Genomic DNA, 20,654 nt, shown 5'->3' on the forward strand with positions numbered 1-20,654 from the left:
GTTCGACGAGCGCGTAGCGAATGAACATATCTCACCCAGTGGAACCGCTCCACCTTCGCTCAGCGCTGCGTCGGCGGCGACTGCGCAGTCGGCGGGCAGCAGCGGCAGTGGGGAAAAAGTGAATTTATTTCATGCATACTTTTTTGGCAACCCGGTTTGAGCCGAATTTTTCTGGGCTGCCCGGCTTACTGGAGTTGTTAGTTCACCCGGATTTCTGGTGGACAGGGGCAGAAAGTCCGGAGTTGCGTGGGCGCGTTAGGTGTTAGGATGACAGGTTTGGAAATTGATGCCACCAATCGATCGTCACCTTTGTGCGACACTTGTTGCTTCGCTTTGGCTATTTATATTTATCTTTTCTTTGAAAAATGACAACGAACGTGTGCCTTGTTAAAATGTGCGCTTGCCTTTGGAAATAAATGTTTCCGCCATAGAAATGTATTTGAAATAATTTTTGTGCACGCCATTCGAGACTTCCATAAATTACAAAAGAGGAAATGGGCGTGTCAGCTGGGCATCCAAGATCAACTAAATTAAAAAACGCCGACGCGTGGCAAAATGTTCGAAAAGAAATAGAAACACCAAGCCAGATCAGATCGGACCGGATTGCATATACCCACGCAGCAGCAATTATTGTTAATTGCTGAAGGGGTAAACAATGTAAACAAATATAAATTAAATGGTAACAAATAGATCCGCGCTAAAAATTTGTGGGGCCACAATCCAATTAAACTAAATGTATATGCTTTGATTCTATTAAACAGAGAAAATGGAAGTTTAAAGATTATTTGGCTCCCTACCATTATCAAAAACAGACTATACTTTAGTACACAAAAATTGATTAATATTATATTATTATTTCACTAGCAAGTTACACAGAAAAACACTTTAATAACATGGCTCTTAGAGCGACGAATGTTGACAAATGGGATGAACATAGATAGATAGATTTTCGCGTAGAACGATGTTTTGTACCCTCGATTACAGCACTAATTGCAGCCTAATATAAATTTCTTGAGGAAGGTTTAACGACGGGGTGTTTTGGTGGTTTAAATACAGCACAGGAAATGCATTAGCTCCGTGGGGTGGGCGAAGAGAACGGGGATTGCTCCTGGTGTCTATTTCTGGCTGGGAGTGTAGTACATGGAGTGCAGGAATAGGCGAGTCACTTCTCCGATCACCGAACGGTCGGGTATGCTCTGGGCCATGCCGTAGAGAGCCATCTTTCCAACCACGGGCTGGCCGGGATCCTTCATGATCTCCGCCGTGCAGCTGCGCACATCGGCAATGAATTTATCCGCCACTCCGGGCTGTGTGTGCATGTCCGTCACGCACAGGTGGATGCTTAGAGAGAATTTCACTTATTAGAATGGTTCCGCTAATTTAAAAGTTGAGTCACCTACCCAGATGGAAACTGCAGGGCATTCAGGTTCCAGCCCAGTTTGCACAGCGAGTCCGATAGCCGGAAAATGTCAAACACATTGGAACCCAGGGCAATCACAGAAGTAGCTGGCTTGCCAAAGATAAAGATGCCATCGATGTCGCGAACTCTGGAAATATAAGTTTAAAAATATATTATTGTCACAACGAACTTAGATGCAAACTTACCCCCTCTCGATATAGCGCGCCGTATCCACAATGCGCTTAGTGGCTTCCAGATAACCATCATAGCCAAAGCTCATCATGGTAGCCCAGCAGGCGGCGATAATACCACCTGCACGGGAGCCGTTGACTGTGGGGGAACCATACACGCCGCCAGGCCAGTCAGTGGTCACAGTGAACTGATGGTCCTTGTACTTCTTGTCTGAGTAAAGGATCACCGACGATCCCTTAGGTGCGAATCCGTACTTGTGGGTATCAGCGGAGATACTGGTCACTCCCTTGACCTCAAAGTCGAAGGGACGCAGCTTGTAGCCGGCGTTGCGGACCAAAGCCACCACAAAGCTGCCCAGACAGGCGTCCACGTGCACGGGAATGTCGTATTTAACGCCCAGAGCGGCGATAGCTTCGATGTCATCAATGGTTCCATAGGGGAAGTTCGGAGCAGACCCAACCAGCTAATAGAATTTTAAAGATTAGTTTTAGAATACATTTTGCTATGTAAACCCATACCAGAATCGTGTTCCTATTAATGGCACGTTTGAACTTCTTAATGTCCACTTCGTAGGTCTCCGGATCTACATCCACGGATCTCACGTGGATATTAAAGTACTGACCGCCCTTGTCAAAGGCCGCGTGGACCGTCTTAGGCACCACGATGTTCGGCCTGGTGATTCCCTTGTGCTCTCTAGCGTAATCCCTGTACGCCTTCATGGCCATCACAATGGATTCGGTACCGCCGGTGGTCATGGTTCCACAGCTGGCTGAGTTTCCATGGAACAGGTTGCATGCCATGCGCACTACCTCCGCCTCCATTTTGCAAACTCCCGGGAAAAGATCTGCGTGCAAGGGATTGGTGTAGGAGGCCTTGCCGTACACTTCAGTGACGAGCTCCACCAGATCGGGCTTGTAGCCGTAGACTGCGCCAGAAACACGACCATCACGCCAGTTGTAGTGACCGGTCTTCAGGTGCTCATCCACCAGTCGGAGGATCTCCTCCTTGCTGAGTCCCTTCTCGGGCAGAGTTTCCGAGTAGGTAAGATGGGCGTTGCTCTTCTTGATTTCGGTCTCGAAGTCGTTTTTGGCCTTGGCCAATTCAGTCTCCACCTGACGACGTACTGCAGGAATCTTCTTGGCAAACTTAAAGAACTGACGCTTGCCACGGATGTAAAGATCTAGAAAGAGAAAATTAAGAAATAAGTTTGCGTACAGTTATTATTATATTATTATATTACTATAGATAAACCTTTCACTGTCCTTTGTTTTCATCAGACTGAAGTCGTTGAAAGCTTTATATTTATGAGGTTAACAGACCCAAAACAAAGAATCATTACTGAAGAAAATTGCAGCCTGATAAACGAAGTGTGTATGATACCCGCTCGATCTTATCGGACAGGGCATGCCTTGCTGTGGACGAAACTTTGGACAGGCTTTATGGCACTTCATGGAGAAGCTATGCTAGAAACATTATTTTTCATCATTCCTAATTTAAAGCATTAGTCATGGTATCGAGGAAGCTACCTAATTTCCTTAGTTTTGGTACTAAGCCCCTTAACTATTACTATGTGCTAGCAACGGCAGGATATCTCAATCTTATCAATTTCCTTCGCGCTGTTGAACTTTGCATATTTGATTGATTTTAAGTTGCTACACGCTTTAACAAACATTTAAACTCTAATCTATCGTAATCGGTGGCTAGATTAAATGTAGAAGTTCGTGGAGGGCACCCGACGAGTACATGGGTTATATAAGCTATGGGCACAAAGTACAGTTTAAAGCGTCCCTATTTTAATAAAATTTTATAAAAGTTGTTAAACTATGGTGAAATCTTTTTAAAAGAATCCTAGCTGTGTTTATAAGCAACGCACCCATCAGATAAGATAGTTTGATGGATTTAGGTAATTGACGTGCCCTGCCCTGCAACCACGAAATAAATGAAATCGGCTGACTGTTATGACTTGGCACTATGTTCTATATTAGTCGAACTTTCATATAAATCCAAGATCTGTCATCTTTTCTTACAGATTACATATAAACTGTGTAAGAAGAAAATCCAACAAAGACATTGTTGTTTAGAACTAATTCCTGGAGATCTATCAAACACAGATACCAACAACTCACTTTCATCCTGGCATATCACAGTCCAGAGCCAAACGCCTCCCAGGACCGTGGTGGCCGTGATGGTGGCCACCTGCCAGGGCTCCTTGGCGCCGAAGGCCCGGTTGATGCCCTCGGTGACGGGCTTAAGGCAATCGCTGCCGGAGAACGGACGCATCGTGCGGCAAGCTGGAATGTGGTAATGGAATGGTGTACGCTTTAGTGGAGCTCAAGTCGGGGGATCCGCACTAGCGTGGTTCGATTTGTTAACTGATTGGCGGGGCCGCGAATGTGGGGCGACAAATAACAAATGGCTTTGGTGGCTGATAAAGTTTTGCTTTTGTAGTAGTCACATAGATTTACTAAGAACATAGGCTGGCGCGCGAGCTTCTGGCTTTGTTGTTGTTCTGTCTGACCGCTCAGCTGATGGACAAAGAACGGCAGCGGTTGTTGACGCACCTGAGCGGTTACTCACCTGTACAGTGGGACAGCTACGGGAATCGGGAAAGCTTTGAAAAACGCGAATAGACATAAACTTTTAATCGTACAAACTCATTGCGGCTTAGAGTGACCGTTTGCCAACTGTTGCGCATTGCTATCGACTTGCAGCTGTTTCGATAGATGGCCAGCTGTTTAGGCGGCGAATTTACCAACACTTGCTGCCAAATCAAAATAAAAATGTTGCGTATTTTAAAGAACTCTTTGAAAATATCGAAATATGCAACAGGTTGCGTGCCACAGGTCATTCGCTTTGCCAGCAATGGATCCAGTGATTTGGTCCTGGTCAAGGAGCAAAACGGAGTGCGAGAGATAACGTTGAATCATCCAAAAACTCTGAATTCCCTATCACTGGACATGATGTGTGCCCTTCAGGACGCCCTGCTAAAAGATAAGGACAATTTGGATCTAAGATGCGTGGTCCTTACAGCCCAAGGAAAGATCTGGTCGGCAGGGCATAATCTCAAGGAGTTGCACAATGACCCCAAGATACAGGCTTGTGTGTTCCAGAAGCTAACCGATGTTATAAACGACTTACAAAGACTGCCGGTGCCCGTACTAGGAAAAGTCAATGGCTATGCGGCTGCTGCAGGCTGTCAACTGGTGGTGTCGTGTGACATGGTAGTCTGCACCAAGAACAGCAAGTTCTCTACCCCTGGGTAAGGATCTAAACCCCCTATGGAACCAGTTAATCATGTTATAATTTCTATTTTTAGGGCTGGCGTCGGAGTTTTTTGCTCCACACCCGGCGTCGCGGTTGCCCGCATTATGTCGCGTCCAAAGTCCGCCTATATGCTAATGACCGGTCTTCCCGTTACTGGTGAAGAAGCCTACATATCGGGAATGGTCACCACAGCTGTTGCTCCGGAGGAACTAGATAAGGAGATCGAGGAAATCACCAATGCCATCAAGGCAAAAAGTCGTGCCGTCATCTCTCTGGGAAAGGAGTTCTACTACAAGCAACTGGCCATGTCCCAAGCGGAAGCCTTTTCGGCTGCGCAAGAGAAGATGTGCGAAAATTTCCAGCTGGGTGACACCAAAGAGGGCATTGCTAGCTTCTTCGAGAAGCGTCCACCCAACTGGAAGCACCAGTAACCGCAATCCACAATGTGAAATGATGAATCAAAACTGACCAATTGTGCATTTATACTTTTAAGCTTGAATTGTCCAAAGTGACTTAAAAAAATGTTAATTTGAAATGTTATTTCTTTAAATGTTTATAAAACAATGTTGAATACGACTCCATGCATTTTTTATTTGTCTGTCGGGTCGGTTTGGGAAATGCATCAACAAAGAAGTAATAGATTATGTATATAAACATTATATATATATTCCAATACATTTAAGAACAATGAAATAAAACGATTTGTCGTGCTTTCAAAAAGTGCTCATTCCTCTTTAGGTGTTACGTTTATTAAAAAGTGTTTTGTGAAAATATTTAAAAAATACAATTACAAATTTGAATAAATAATATGTATATAATAATGTGATTATGTGCATTTGAAATTTGGCAGTAAGAGTTTTTTGTTTTTTTTTTAGAGAAACCGGTTCTATTGATGTGAGTCTTTTTTTAATGGCTACTTAAAAGGGAACTGGTTGAGACGAAGAAAATTCCTGGGGCCGCGATGGCGTGTTGTATAAAAAACAAAATAAGAATTTGTAATTGTTGCTCAGCCTTGGCTGGTGTTGTTTTAAATATTTATTGAGCCCTCCACATTGAATAAATTGCAACAGAATACGCCTGTAAGATGAACCACTCGTAGCTTTTGTATTTATGTATATATATATAGGTACAGCAAATGTCTGCATAGGTGCGCTAAATGTATGTTCTAAAAGTAAGCCAAAATATTATAAACTGTGCAATAAGTATTATCTTTCATCATTTCAGAAGAAGCTAACGAACGGCGATCCGCTGCCGGACCCCAATAGAAATATGTATATAGCGCCATGCAAAGAGAATTATAACCAAGAAATTAAGAACAAATACGATTTATCCATAGTGATACGTGCTAAACTCCTATGCGTTTATGACCCCGTGCGAAAATCCGCCGTCCTCTCGGATCCTCCGCAAAAAGGAACAAAATGTGTAGAGATGTGGGTGGTGTGCATTTCTGCGGTGCGGTTGTGTCTGAGTGGTTGTGCAATGCTTTCCCTCCTCCCAAGTCCTGTTCGGTGAACTTAGACCTCGGTGACGGGGCGCTTCTCGATCCAGGCCTTGATCGGTTCCAAAGCGTTGACGGCATCCACGACTCCGCGCAGAGCTGGGTAGGGTTCCAGCAGATCGCGCTTGACCATGTAGTTCATGTAGTCGGTGATGCCTGCGAAGTAGACGTCGGCCCAGGTCAGCTGTGGGTGAAAGGAATCGATGGTTCTTAGTATTGTTCATTCCAAATTAAGGAGTGTGTGGTTTCAAGTTCTCATTTGAGCACGCACCTTGCCCAGAGCCAGGTGACCATCGTTGTCCTTGACGGTCTGCTCGAGCTTCTCCAGGTAGAATGGAATGACCTCCGCATTCAGGGTGACCAACTTCTTCTCCTTAATCTCGTCCTCCGGCTCGTACGAGACGACTGCAATTTCTATACATTAAAAATTCCAGAGTTAATCAAGGACACTGAACATGAAACTGAGGCACACATTGTTCGCTACTTAGACGGAAGTCATTGATGGTGTCAACGACAATGTCGATCTGCAGATCCTCCCACGGAGTGGCGCCGCACAGGCCGACAGTCTTGGCCAGGAATCGAGCCATCGAAATGCTCTGGTGCACACGCTTGCCGTCCACCTCCAGCACGGGCATCTGTCCCATGGGCATGGCTATTGGATAAAATAGAGTAGATCATGGTTAGTCCTCTGACCACTTAATGATGGACTATGGCACTCACTGGGCTTCAGGGCTGGCCACTCGTCGCGGGTGACGCGCACATCCTCGTACTCCTGGTTGCCGTAGGCGAACAGGTAGCGCAGGGGCTCGGCCAACGCCTTCACGTTGAAGTAGAAGAGCGTGTAGCTGTGCTTGATGGGCTCGGCGGGCTCTGCCGGTGGAGCGGGCTCTCCGCCCTCGACGGCACCCTCGGCTCCCTCGGCGGGTGGTGCCGCCTCTCCCTCGGCTGGTGGTGCTCCCTCAGCTGGTGGTGCTTGTGCTTCATCGGCCATCTCTGCGCTTTCTCAATGCAATTCCCTGAAAGAAATGTAGAGCACTGTGTGTTAAGAGAATCTTATCGGTAAAGTACTATCGATAATTTCTTATTCATCAATAATAAATTAAGGCGTATATAGAAAGTTGGTAACCATTATGTTTTCTTGGCTATCAGAATAGATATACATATGTTGAAAACATCGATAATTAGCTAGCCATTTCACACCATTTTGAAATTGCTTTGGTTAGTTTTCCAGAACTTTCGTAGTTTTTGTTTACGTTTGCTGGCTGATTAAACCCAGTTAATCAGTCGATAGCCTGGTTTTTATGATAAGGCGAACGCGCCAAACGTTTCTAGCTGAAGTGGGCCAGAACATGCGTGAGTGATAAGGATATATTACGGTGTCGTATAACTTTTAAGATCCACGATAAAGTGTGCCCAAAAGACTACGAATATTCTTTAGTGGTGTAAACAAATGATATAAAAAGCGTTGGGGGTAAGCTACTAGCTTATTTTGCTCTAGTTTTAAAGCCATGTTTGTTTGCATGCCTTATGAGGCTTTTCTTCAAAAACAATGCAATAAATCAAGCGGAGTCAAGGCAAAAGTTGACAGAAAATATAATTAGCATAAAACTGCTATTATATGTAGTAGATATATACTGAAATGCAAGAGTGTTTCCTCCATAGAACCCACCGGAAGTGCATCGATTGGCGCACAGACAACACACCCACGCATATCAAAGAAACAGACACCACTCCTCCGCCCGGCTGCCCACTTTTGGTCCCCTTATGTTTTTCGCTGAATCGCGCAAAGTCGGAATCAATATCTTTCGGGGCGTTGGCGCTGGTGGAAGAATCGTAGGACGGAGGAGGTACGGATACTACGCCCCTGTTTCCATTGTCGTCGGCACTTTTTGCCTCGCTGGATAAACGATTCAGTGTGCAATGGGGTCCATGTAGAGCGTAAACCCGTTTTCGTTCGATTTGGCTGAGAAATCATGGTGTCTCTGCCTTTGCCATCATTTTGGCAGAGCGCCCAGTCAGTCACCAAGACTTCGGATCCCCTCCCCAACTAATGGCCGATTGGCCGCCTCTTCCGCTGCAATTTTCGCTTTCGGAGAGTCTCAAATTGCAACAATCGATTCGACTTTTCGGCGTTATCTTCTGGTTTCGCCGTGTGCTCTCCCTTTTTCTTGCTGGCACTTGTTGCCATGACAGCTTCAATTGAATTTAATTTGGTCTGTCTCGGTGTTTCGGTGTCATGATTTAATTAAATTTCGATTCTCTGATCTATTTTGGCTCTTTGATCTGGCACTACGGCACTAAAGTCGTGGCAAATGGTTTCACTTTAATCGTGGGAAAAGGTTAGGAAAGATAATGACACCAAGATTATCCAATCCATGGGAAAGGGCAGGGATCACAGCGGGTCAAGGACCCAGTGGAGGCACACAAATTGCGTCAATGGGCACTGAAGGGATTCACGTGCACACGGCCATATGGGCAACATTTCCAGATGAACTCGCCGATCGGGGGGGTTATCACTAGAATTCGAAAGTCTGGGACCCCTAGCCTCGAGGCGTATCAGTTCAAAAATACAACTGATTGTTTGTTGCTAAATAATTTTGTTTTCGATTTCAATTTTTCCTTTTCGAAAAGGTATTAATAGGGGTTATGTAAGCCTGCGTTTGGATAAGATCCCGAATATGCACTGCACTCAAGTTGGTTCCGGTTCGAGTACCTCACGCTTCGAAATACGTTCACGCACTCCACAGTCGACGGAGGTGCTATGGTCGTTTCTATATTTCTATTCCGATCTGATCGGTTCTGAAGAGGCAGAAGAAGAGGGCTTCTAGTTGATCGGTTAACGTCGTTGTCCTTCACATATTTGCTTGCGAGCGGGGCGAGAGATCCGCGCGAACTGCGATTCTGCGAAACGAGTTCAAAACTTTTCGATTTCGAATCGATTGACCCAAAAATCAAATCAAATCAATCGAAGCCAAAAAACCATTGTGTGTAATTTTAGAACCGATTCGAGACGAACACCATTCGGCATCGAAGTTCGCTAAAGCGTTTTCCACTTTTTGGCAAGGGTAAATCTTGGTGCGTAATTACATCACAAAGGTGCTACGAAATGAGGTGCTTCCAGGGATTCCTTGGCTTACCTCAACAAAGAATACTAAATCAGCTGGGCACTGGGGCTCTCGGGTCTTCAATTCGCCAATAAGCGTTCACTTGAATCGTGGGCGAAGGAAAGGCGTTCGGTTCGGATTCGCACTCTCTTTCCGTTACTCTCTACTCTCACTCTCTCCAGCCACTGGGAAGCTTTCACTGAACCGATCGTCACGACGACTGCACTGCAACTGACTTTCTTCTGCCGGCGACGCTGCTTATATACGCTTGCCGCTCTCCCCAGCGAACACTCTCTTCCAAGCTAGTGGCGCTTGACTGTGTGTGTAAGCCGGCCGGTTAACTGTAAAGAGGTAGCGCTTTAATTTTAAGTTTGACTCTCGCTCTCGCTCTCTCTCTCTCGCTCTCTGATTCTATTTCCAGTGGGCGTTGAAAAGGAAACGCAGTTAATGAATTAGTTAACATATTTAACCACGTTTCCAGTTCTTCTTCTTCCTACCCTCTTTTCTTAGATGGAATGCAATATTCCAGCAGGCTTCGGCTTCCTAATTTGGCAATTAGCTTTCATACACAAAATGCAGCTCTCTGTTCTTAAAATCTCTCAGTCTGCATTTAAATAGATCTCTTTGGGAGAGGTTCTCAGTTCAGTAATAAACCAATTATAGTAGCAAAAAAAGGCAGTAAATATTTGTTTGTGCTTTTAGTGGATGAAGCTTGTTTACTGCCCACTTAAAAGATAGTTTAAAGACGGAAAACTAAATAAAGCAGATTTTTAGAGACGAAGCAAAACATCTTATGCGTACCTAAAACTAATTTTTAACTCTTAGTCCTATTGGCATTAAGTAAGTTTATCGTATCTTTAAGTCATACTCCCACATTCTCAGGAATTATCGCCGCATAATTACTTCGGTTAGCATTAACTGATTGTGGGAAATCAGCCAGGAAATTTGAAACGCCCAATACTCAATCGCGGTGCTCTGGACTTTGCTTGGTTCGATCCAGACTGGCGGTGCCAGGCGACGAAATTCGAGTGCATCCAAGATGTTTATGTGGGAAGCATCAGATTTACTTCAAAGGGTTGTCGATGGCAAAAAATGTATAACGCTTGTGAATTATGTCAAATTAAAATTATTTAAGCACTTAAAAAAAGTTGCACATTTTTTTATGTATAGCTTAACGGGTCTTTTCTAATTGCATTTATGAATATTGGTTAAACTAGTCAACTTATTATATATAAAACTGTTTATTTAGGCATATTTGCTGAAGGCGAAGATTCCATTTTAAAATTCAAAAATTTGAATGACAAATTCAACTTGTAACGAACATGTTCGAAATTAACATTCTGGCAACCCTTTGTATGGTTGCGCTACTTGATAATAAAAAAGTTGGTTAGAAACCGCACTAATTCAGGTTGTGTGCTTGGCTAACTGCTAGTGGCTCGAATTGCGGCGAATTCGGTTTACAAAAGTGTGGTAAATTTAAATTTTGAATACTGGCGCGAATATATGATTTGTTATTCGGTTGAACTTTATTAATTGTCATAAATTAAGTTACAAGGTCAGTTACACTTAGTAAAATAGGTCTTAACTCATATCTTATCATTAACTAAGCTTCACAGTTTACCTAGCACTTGACTAATCTACTATAATATTGAATTGCTCAAAAAACTTGATTAAAAGTTTTATTTACTGAGAATCGATGGGACTCCCACAATTTTCAGCTTGTACCCACACAATCTTTGGTTCTACCCAAATAACTACCATAAAACGCAATCGAATTCACCAGCTTTTCGCAACCATGGGACTCCCACAGCTGGAAGGGAAGCATTCCATGCCATTCGGGTACTATTTGTGTGTTTTTGTGTTGGCTGGGCGGCGTACGTTCGAAAATGTGCAAAGATAAGCAAATCGGTGTACAGGTAAGAAAACAGCAAAACCCCCCCACGAAATCGGGCCCAGAATTCTCGTAGAATTAAACCAAAATCCACAGAAAATGACCGATTTGTGGCCTTTAATGCGACGGCGCGTATTCAGCTTTTCGTTTTGCGTTGGCGGTTTCGATTGCGCGCAGACCTCGATTGATAAGATATGACAATCGTTCACGATAAGACAGACATTTCAAACACGCTGACGAGTGCATAATCGAGTGAAACAGGTGGAGAGTATATGACAACTGGGTTTCAAAAAGTCCGAAGTTTTATTTGACACACTGCTCGCTAGTCAGGGAAATTTTCGATTCGTTATTGTTTTCGAAGTTGGTTTTCCAGACTGCCTGGTTGTGCGCCAATTTTCTCCGCATTCTTTTTCGTTTCTTTCGTGGCGAAGACCACTAAGTTTTATGCACTGGCAGAAAATTTACGTTTAAAGCTAATGGTTTTATCTTAAACACAATTTATTATGAATCTTATGTTCTAGCAGAATGCTATAAAGTAGCATAAAGTGCATAGATGTATGATTTTTACGTTTATGGAATGAAAGTAGTTTACTTTTTTATGGTCATAGCTATGGCTGCAATTAAATAAAATTATTTGCTGTGTGGCCTGCACTAATTAAGAATTTATGCCACCTGCAATTGCACTCCAGAAATAAGTAAAAATAAAAAAAGCAAGCAGCACGAAGAAAGAGCGGCGGAATTATGACAATAATTTGCTGTGGAGAATGCGACACAGAACGGAACCGCCGAGCCCGCGAGAGCAATCTAAATAATAAAAAAGCGAGCGCATAAAAAAATTATAACTAACACTCGGCGGGCAAACAGTTAAAACCAGACGGTGATAGCGGGAGCGGAAAAAGATATAGACGGGGGCTATATGGAAAGAGAGAGAGAAACGGAGAGATCGGGAGAGGCGATAATTCTCGCACTTGCTGCACTGCGAATTCCACCTTCAGTGCGAATTCAAATGCGCAGGTGAGCGAACGTTGCGCGAGTCGGTGAATGTTCTCTAGTTTTGCGATCGCTTGAAGCCCACATTGCGTATACGCAGCGTGAGCCGTGACCTTAAAGCGAGGCAAAAGACCGATAAATAGCGAACAATGTAAGTGCCGAAATTGGCAAGTGAACTCGAATGGCAGCTAGTGAAGAAATCGAAATTCAAAAAAGGCGAACCACACGAAACGTCTGCATGCGCTTACAAAAACTGTCTCATTAACACGTGTCCACAAATTATGACTGTGCCAAACCTGAAAATCAAACTCCAATTTTAATTGAGTAAATACACGAAAAAATTGTCACTTTTCGGCCGAATAATCAGTGCTGGCTCAAAAGCTGTTTTGCTTCAAACTCGTACCGACTCGTGTCGGTAATGAGCGGTTTTCCCCACTTTAAGCCATTAAAGCCACTATATTCTGTGTGCCTTTATCTTTGTAATCGGCAGACTAAACACATAAACTCTATTTTGTTAGCTGACTTTGCTGATGGGCGAAATTCGTATTATCCAATTCAAGGTATACACGTATATATTTGTTTAGCCCATAGCTTCGATTTGATTGAAGTAGTTTAATGTAGCTGTGTGTAAATGTACCCGTTTATGATTGCCATACTTTATGAATGTTAAAAGTGGCTTTAAAACCCATTCAAATATTATAAATGGTGATAAGCGGCGGAATGGGTGAAGATAATAGAGTGAATCAGAAATTGATCGACCGAATACTTTCCGATTGTTTTTACGGCAAAAAGTAGTGTTGATCCCCTAGCTGTAAAAAATATTATACAGACCTCCAAGTAAAGATTGTTGTGTAAGACTAGCACCAAAGCAATATACCCTTTGTTGCACTCGGGTTAAAAGCCGAAATTCATAATAAAGCCAAAGTCAAACACAATGGAACTTGCATGTGACGATGCTAAATGCCCAATTAGGCGGCTATAACCAGTTTGCGGTCTATTAATAACGATTGAAAAATCCCCCCAAGACACTCGAAGTTATAAGCAAATTAATCCGTTATCGGTACCTATACACCAAAATAATGCCAAAAGGCATACAGTGAATCACTTTTAGATAACACGGGTACTTTTTGTAGTTTGGGGCAAAACCCTGTCAGTGGAACGGAACTGCACTTGCGATTGCAGCAATAAAACAGTTCTATAGCTCCTACACAAATGTGGAAGCCACGATTAGATATAGAGTTGGAAGTATATCTGCGAAAGTTATACCATTAAGTGATAAAACTAATCTAACTGGAACATACATGTGATATTTTGTGATTTCTGGCCTTCGTTTGATAATAAGTGTGGATGCAATGAGATCTAGCTCAACAGAAGTATTTGATAACTATATTATTTGTGTGTTCAAATTGCTCTCAGATATTTGCAGTACTTTTTATACGTGTGGCTGTTGAGCAACGTAGATAGATAGTTCTGTTGAAATGGAGACATTCAAATGAGGAGCTATACCGGAATCGAAGTACTGCATTTGTGCGACTTTTTCTACTTTCTTTTGTTCGGGGAACCTCGTACTTCCTCCTCTATCAAGCCGTTCACTCTTCATTTGCTTTTTGTCGTGCCTCATTTGCGGTTTCGAGTGCTTTGTACTTGTTTTTTTATATTTTTTTTGCTCAAATAAAAAGCAGCAGAAACAGCAAACCAAACGTCACACATAATTAACTATACACAGAATGCCTCCCTTTCCCACTTGAGCGCATCTCTCTTTCTGCCACGAACCTCCGACAACTTGACGTCATTTGTCACAAAAATAAATCTTTTGTATCTCTTAGTTAAATTCTATGCAAATATTTGACCATCTTATCTATGCAGACATTTCAATTAAAATACAAAATGTTGAGCTACAAAAGAAAAGAAGTGTCAATCAAAATAATACTATTGTTTTTGATCAAACATTTTGAGCTGTAATTGATAGATCATGACTTTTAGTTCTTGACAGATTTATTAAAAGTTAAGAATTCGCTCCAACTTCTCACTGAATTTAATGACCTATTTTATTTGTAATTGCTTCCCATGCTAGCTGTGCGCTCAAGGTTGCTTTCCGGATTTCCTAGTCCGTTAATGATTAAGTCCCTTGTTCAAATTTGCATTCGCAATACGTCAACATTTATTCCCCTACATGTCTAATTAGTTGTACACTCGCTATTAATAAGGCTTTGACGATAAATCGCTTTAATTATAAATTTCTGTTTCGCAGCGCAATAAAGTGCCGAAAAAGTATCAGAAGTCAGGCAAAAAAAGCGCAACACTTGACGCCAACACAAACAGAAAGATACGAATACGTGTTTCAACGCCAAAAAAAAAGGTTAAAACCAACAAATTGAATATACGTATAAGATAAACATTATATACACTTGGTGCTGACAAAAACCAAAAGTAAATAGCTGGTCGTAAACAATTAATTCAACTGGAGAGGCGGGGGAGAACTGAGAACCCAAACTCGCTCGGCGACAATGTCACAGTGAAGACCCTAAGACAGAGAGAAAGAGAGCACCCAAAAGGAGAGCCCCAAACCATAGATAAGGTTTATCGGAAGACCACCCCCTCAAAAATGGCGGACGAAGATCTCAGTCCGCTGCCCTTTCGCCGGGAGCGCAATCTCAGCAACCGCAACTTCAACAAGCGCAACTCGCGCCGCCGGATCAGCCAACAGGCGGCGGAGCAGGAGCGGCATAACAACACGCTCGTCAGTAGCAATCTGGAGTCCAACGACGCCGCACGCCCAGTCAGTTCGGTGAGCAGCAGCTCCAGCTCGATCCAGCTCTCGTACTCCGTGAATTCCGATACGGATAGTGTCTTTCGTCAACGCTCGCTGCTCAAGATGCACGAGGCGGAGAGCGTGGGTGGACTGGGAACGGCGTCCACACCGGAGTCACCAATGTCGCCCCAAACACCAGATCCCGCACTGCTAGATGTCCGGCAGAAGGTGCATCGCTTCGAAGCGTTTAGGACGAACATTTGCTTCATTAAGCAGGAGAGGCACAGCCTCAAATTGCTGGAGAACCGTCGTCATCCGTCGTTCGAGGATCAATCCGAAGATCACCGCACGCCACCTGCCACGCCCCCGCGTCGCATACGCCTCCCGGGGCTAGGCAGCAGGGGCAGCAGTCGCAGCAGCTCCATACCCAGTTTCCAAGCTGGCATTCACGAGGTGCGATCCGAGGACGAGGTGGATCAGATATCCGACTTTGAAACGGATTCGCATGCCGCCGCTGAGGAATACCTGGTTGTGGATACCACCTCGGAGGTCGTTCCCAGTGAGGATGAGGTCGCGGATTCAAAGGTCAACCAGCAGCAGGTGCAGCGATCCATTAGCGCAGATCAGTCCAAGGAAGCGCTCACATTGCCGCTAAAAATGCGCAACGATTTCCCCAGGTAAATAATTAGATAACGATAAGACTTATCAGTGCGGGTGGACTTATGAAAACTTTAGATTGCGGAAAAACTAACGGGTGCAGCTGTGTTATTTCGTTAATTATTTTTAATGAAAAAGGGTGCGTTATGGAAAAAAAGTTATCAAAAAGGGGAGCTGGCTAAAATGTTTTATGTGGCACAACTATAAATTAGAATTTGAAAGTAAAATCAATAACACTTTCAAGCAACTCTTGTTTGTTTAGCTAGATTAATGGTGAATAATAAGCAAAACAGTTTTAACTCAAATAGTTTTGTAGCCTTTCCCCTTAAGTTGTTTTCTCGAAGTAAGCGAGCTATAACAGCAAGTTTTATCTATCATATATTTATAGGTGATATGAATTATTACCTAGTCGTTATAAATTTTACGATAGTTTTACGGCAGGATACGCATAGAACTAGAAATCAGCTCCAACTTAGTTGGCCTTCCTCCACTTCTGACTAACTTAAACTTCGCGGTCGTTCAGCTTCCTTTTCGGTGTGGAAATCAAATTATGTGAGTTTGCCCATAAAAAAGTAAGCTTTTCACAGCAATCGCACCGCCAAAACTTGATTGGCAAAGTGTTAATTGAATTTTGGAGTACATTTCGTCAACCGGTTCGTCAGTGAAACTGCCAAAATAAAAAAACAAACACTAAAACGGAGGATAGCCAGCTGAGCAGGCATTTCGTAGACTATTCTAGTTTTGAGAATGACAAAAATGACAAAAATCGTAAAATGATTCCCTGGGAGCCGGTCACCTTGAAGCAGTTCCACCTCGATCATGGATGAGCCCAAGAAGGACGAGGATAGTACCAGTTCCAAATCGGATGCCGGGCTCAAGCGTCAAATCTCCGAAGAGGCTCTCCAGGAGCGCGAACAACGCGCCATAGTGTATACAGCGCCCGCTGGAGTCTCCGTGAGCACAGACACCCGCGATGATCCGCTTCCGCCGCGGAAAAGAAAGAAGAGGGTTCCACCCGCAGTGCCGGCAAGGAAACGCGTGAAAGGATTTGAAAACCAAACGGATGCCGACAGTGTGAAGAGTGCACCCAGATCCCAGCGCTCCGTGAGATCAGCCAGCACTGAACTGCCCTCCAGTTCGCGATCCTCTCGTAGGGAAGTGAGATCATTGCGAACACGTTCCTTAGATCGCGATAGTTTGTCCTCATATTCTGATGATCTGGAAAAAGAAGATAATAAGTATGGAAGAAAAGGGGCGCAAAGAAATGTAGACTACGACACGATCGAAGTTCTCAGGGAGAGCAGGTCGGAGGCGGAAAAGGATGTGGAATCCGGTCCCTCAGGCAGCTCCTCCTTCCACTGGCGAATGTCGAGGGAAGACCTCAGTATTGAGGATATGGATGGCTGCCTTGCCGGGGTTCGTACCATTCAGCATCCAGGTCGCATGGACTAACTGCCAACTTTGCGAAGTCCTTTTCCAGATAACCGGTTTCATTGTGACCGCACTGTCCATGGGTCTTCTAATAATGATCTCCTGGTTCATAATCTCGCAAATGGACTTCATTCTTATGGTAGTCACCTGGACGGCCAAATCGCTTGAAGAATCCATGATGATCTTTGGTGGCCCCACTAAAGAACCTCAAGACGACGGTCGTCTTTCCCCCGAGCTACCCGAAAATGGAATTCCGTGACTCACTGGCTGGGCAAGCATGTATGCTCTGACATTATCTAGGCCAGTTTTCAGTTGCCTAAAGGTTGCCACTGGTCTTATCACTAGAGCTCCTACTGCTGACTCACCCAATGTCTCCTGCTCCCGGGGGGTTTATCTAAACAGTTATCACTGATGCACTTGTTTTTGCCATTGTCTGGGCGGTTATTTTCATTAAGCTGTAGATAGCAAGAGTTTTATTTAACTGGGACTTACAATCTGTCTTCCTCTCCAGAAACTATCGCTCCACGCCGAGGCGAAAGACTGAAATCATTGGGACCACCAACGAGCATTTGGTGGGCAAGTTTCACTCGGTCTACCAACCCAAAGATGAGTGAGTATTAACTTCGTTTATTATTTATTTTATTTATGTAATCATAATTTAAATTTTTCCCAGGGAGGAGGAGGTTGAGATCGAACTGCGCGATAAGAGCGACAAGTGCGTGCATCCCATTCTCGAGGAGCTGATCAAGACGGAGGAGGCGTACGTGAACAACCTGTTCATGGGCATCGAGAACTATGGCAACATCTTCCAGCGCAAGGATCTTCCCCTGGGTCTGCGGGGAAAGAAGTACGATCTGTTTGGAAACATCGAGCAGATCGCCGAGTTCCATCGCGACGAGTTCCTACCCATGCTGCAGCGCAACAGACGCGATCTGAAGCGATTGTTCGATGAGTTCCTGCAATTCCTAGATGTAAGTTGTCTTAATATGTACCATAATACATGATACTGACCTTATTGATCTTTAGCATAACTGCTTTTATGGATATGTTATCTTCACCATGAACAAGCAGAAATCCCTCAAGCTGTGCGATCTCTACAAGAATTACTTTACTGTAAGTCAAGTCTAGTCAATTTCAAAGTACTTTTCTTTAATATATATATTTCACTTTTCAGAGTATCCGGCTGGAACGCGATGACAAGCTGGGCATAAATAGCTTCCTGGTTCAACCCATTCAGCGCATGGCTCGTTATCCTTTGCTGCTCACGCAGTTCATTAATGTGAGTAATTCTCAATGGAAGGTTTTAAGGAAGGTTTTTAACCTGATTCCCAACTGTTCATAGACTTTCTTCAAGAACCGTGACATAGTGATGAAGCCACTTATCGAGTCCTGTTGTCGCCTGGAGAAGCGCCTGCGTGCCCTGCTGACAACCACCAATGAATCGGAGATCATCAACGACATTGTGGATTGTCATGAGGTAGATAGAGATTACTTATAGGGCTTACCTCATCCGACTATTCTAACTATCCCACTCCCCTCACAGTTCAACGTCTACTATCAGGGCAAATTCCGGAAGGTGAACGAGTTCCAGGTGCTCGATCACAAGCTGAAGCGCAGCTATCGCTCTAAGGTCTTTATTTTCGACAAGTGCATCATCTACACGGAGATCAAGGGCAAGAACCTGCTCTTCCATGGTCGTTATCCCTGCGAGCACATTGGCATCTCGGCTAAGACCAAATCCTTCACGCTGTACTATGAGCGCAGAAAGCAGCAGGAATGCGAATTCACCGCAGATCCAGTACAGATTGCCATCTGGCTGGACTTGATCCGGGATATGATCAATAACTATGCCAACGAGGAGCGCCAGAAGCTGCAGGAGCGCTACTCTCGAGAGAATGACCACCTGCATCGCAAGGCACCCAGTTTTTCGCTGTACCGCGACTCCAATCGCTTCAGCTCAGATAGTGGAATCGGCAACATCTGGATAATGCCAAAGGCTGACGAGGATACGATCAGCAACAGGACCACTTGGTATGCGGCCTCGTAAGGAATGGAACAAAAATCAGGCATGGAGAGGATCCTTGTCCGGCTAATGAAAATCGGCAGTTCCGGATCGATGTATAAGGAAGCCAGTCTCATTCCATCTGGAGCTGCCTGTGGCGTCCAATTGTCGAGGGCCACTGGGCCAAGCCAAGTCAATATTCGAAATTGTTTCAAATTCCTGCTCATTGTTTGTGGCACAAGGAGATCGGGAGTCGAATGACTTTCGCTTTGAATGCTAAGTAACCAAATATTGAATTATAAGTGTAACTTGTTAATTAAGTTGTATATATTCCTGTATTATTGTTGTCAAAAAGCGCAACGCGTTGAACGTTTACTTGTGCCTAGCTGGATAAGCTATTTTTGTTATTCGTAAATATGGATTAAATATTAAAAGGTTAAAATGAAATGGATAGTTCAAAAAAGCGTTGTTATCTTTTTAAATTTCTTAGATATTTTTGCACAGTAAAAAGCAATACACATGCACTACAATGAAACCAGTGATTCGGTTATTATTTTTATCACGATTTCCCACTGCTCTTAATTAAGGAAATATTTGTGTACCATATTTTAGGAATAACCGTCACTTCCTTCCACTTTCCGCCGGCGAAATCACACGCTTCACAGACGTCAAAACAAATGAATCTATCATGGAAAGGTCGCACGCCATCGGCGTTGTCATGAGAAGCAGACGTGGGGCAGCTGTTACGGATTCGCTGCCCCCAGCTCCCCGAGATCCACGATCTGCAGCCACCCAACTATCCATACAATTCATGCAAGCCACCTCATCACTCTTAATATTGTTAATGATACGACACGCAATACTTAAAACAGCGAAACAACTTGTTTCTGAGTGGCACTTGCGCCCGCCTGTGACATCACTAAGAAAATGTATAAAAATAAACAAATGGCGCATATAAATAAATATAGGCAAACAATAATTGTCTGTGTGCCCCGATCAGATCCCCATGCTCATCATTCCACTTGCAGCTCATCAATCGCGCCCAGAAGTGCTCGCTGTTTATTTATAATTCTCATTGTTTTTTGTTGCCTCATCAGGGAATTCTTTTGATACAGACTGTCCAGAAAAAAAAAACAGTTGTATAAACAATAAAATGTGAACAATTTAACTGGTGAAATTCACAAATGCAAATGACAATTATCGGTTTTCCGATGATCTGTATGAGATCATCACTATTTGCACTCTTAAACGTTTAATGAGTAGGAAAATGATTTACGTATAACTATTCTGATTTCTGATTTATAACTTCATTCGCAGAGTGCCGAAATCCGATAAAACGAAACAAAAGGTAACCAGTTTCAATGCACCCGAAAGTTCAAGGCGATATCGAAACCGCTGATTATAGGTAGTGGCCATAATAACAGTTATTGCCCGGCCATTAGCCAAAGCCTTCGTGGCCTAATTGATATGCAAA

General features: G+C 43.7%; 4 protein-coding genes across 7 annotated transcripts; 2 read left to right on the plus strand and 2 right to left on the minus strand.

Moving 5' to 3' along the window:
• Positions 1-819: 819 nt before the first annotated feature.
• Positions 820-4,261, minus strand: LOC117138576 (sphingosine-1-phosphate lyase). Of its 2 annotated transcripts, none has more exons than XM_033300749.1 (6): positions 4,169-4,261; positions 3,718-3,882; positions 2,110-2,771; positions 1,606-2,054; positions 1,401-1,547; positions 820-1,341 (listed from the first exon to the last, which is right to left on the minus strand). In XM_033300749.1, the coding sequence occupies exons 2-6, from the start codon at positions 3,869-3,871 to the stop codon at positions 1,116-1,118; spliced, it is 1,638 nt and encodes a 545-aa protein (XP_033156640.1). In that variant the 5' UTR covers positions 3,872-3,882; positions 4,169-4,261; the 3' UTR covers positions 820-1,115. The 2 variants fall into 2 exon arrangements, with proteins under 2 accessions (XP_033156640.1, XP_033156639.1); XM_033300748.1 differs by having other exon boundaries at positions 4,153-4,254.
• Positions 4,262-4,333: 72 nt separating this feature from the next.
• On the plus strand, positions 4,334-5,431 carry LOC117138577 (enoyl-CoA hydratase domain-containing protein 3, mitochondrial). Its single transcript, XM_033300750.1, has 2 exons — positions 4,334-4,850; positions 4,908-5,431. Exons 1-2 carry the CDS (start codon positions 4,372-4,374, stop codon positions 5,284-5,286), a joined length of 858 nt encoding a protein of 285 aa, XP_033156641.1. The 5' UTR covers positions 4,334-4,371; the 3' UTR covers positions 5,287-5,431.
• A 287-nt stretch (positions 5,432-5,718) lies between these two features.
• LOC117138578 (glutathione S-transferase S1) lies at positions 5,719-9,700 on the minus strand. The gene is made up of 5 exons (XM_033300751.1): positions 9,491-9,700; positions 7,074-7,369; positions 6,838-7,005; positions 6,625-6,767; positions 5,719-6,537 (listed from the first exon to the last, which is right to left on the minus strand). Exons 2-5 carry the CDS (start codon positions 7,342-7,344, stop codon positions 6,370-6,372), a joined length of 750 nt encoding a protein of 249 aa, XP_033156642.1. The 5' UTR covers positions 7,345-7,369; positions 9,491-9,700; the 3' UTR covers positions 5,719-6,369.
• Positions 9,701-12,364: 2,664 nt separating this feature from the next.
• Positions 12,365-19,606, plus strand: LOC117137411 (rho guanine nucleotide exchange factor 25). 3 transcript variants are annotated; one of them, XM_033298839.1, is made up of 8 exons: positions 12,365-12,489; positions 14,590-15,767; positions 17,690-17,788; positions 17,852-18,149; positions 18,205-18,291; positions 18,353-18,457; positions 18,521-18,655; positions 18,722-19,606. In XM_033298839.1, exons 2-8 carry the CDS (start codon positions 14,944-14,946, stop codon positions 19,223-19,225), a joined length of 2,052 nt encoding a protein of 683 aa, XP_033154730.1. In that variant the 5' UTR covers positions 12,365-12,489; positions 14,590-14,943; the 3' UTR covers positions 19,226-19,606. The 3 variants fall into 3 exon arrangements, with proteins under 3 accessions (XP_033154730.1, XP_033154729.1, XP_033154731.1); XM_033298838.1 differs by lacking the exon at positions 12,365-12,489 and adding an exon at positions 12,690-12,898; XM_033298840.1 differs by lacking the exons at positions 12,365-12,489; positions 14,590-15,767; positions 17,690-17,788 and adding an exon at positions 16,493-16,773 and having other exon boundaries at positions 17,856-18,149.
• The last annotated feature ends 1,048 nt before the right edge of the window (positions 19,607-20,654 follow it).

The sequence above is a fragment of the Drosophila mauritiana genome, chromosome 2R (genome assembly GCF_004382145.1).
Source record: "Drosophila mauritiana strain mau12 chromosome 2R, ASM438214v1, whole genome shotgun sequence".
Lineage (NCBI taxonomy): Eukaryota > Metazoa > Arthropoda > Insecta > Diptera > Drosophilidae > Drosophila > Drosophila mauritiana.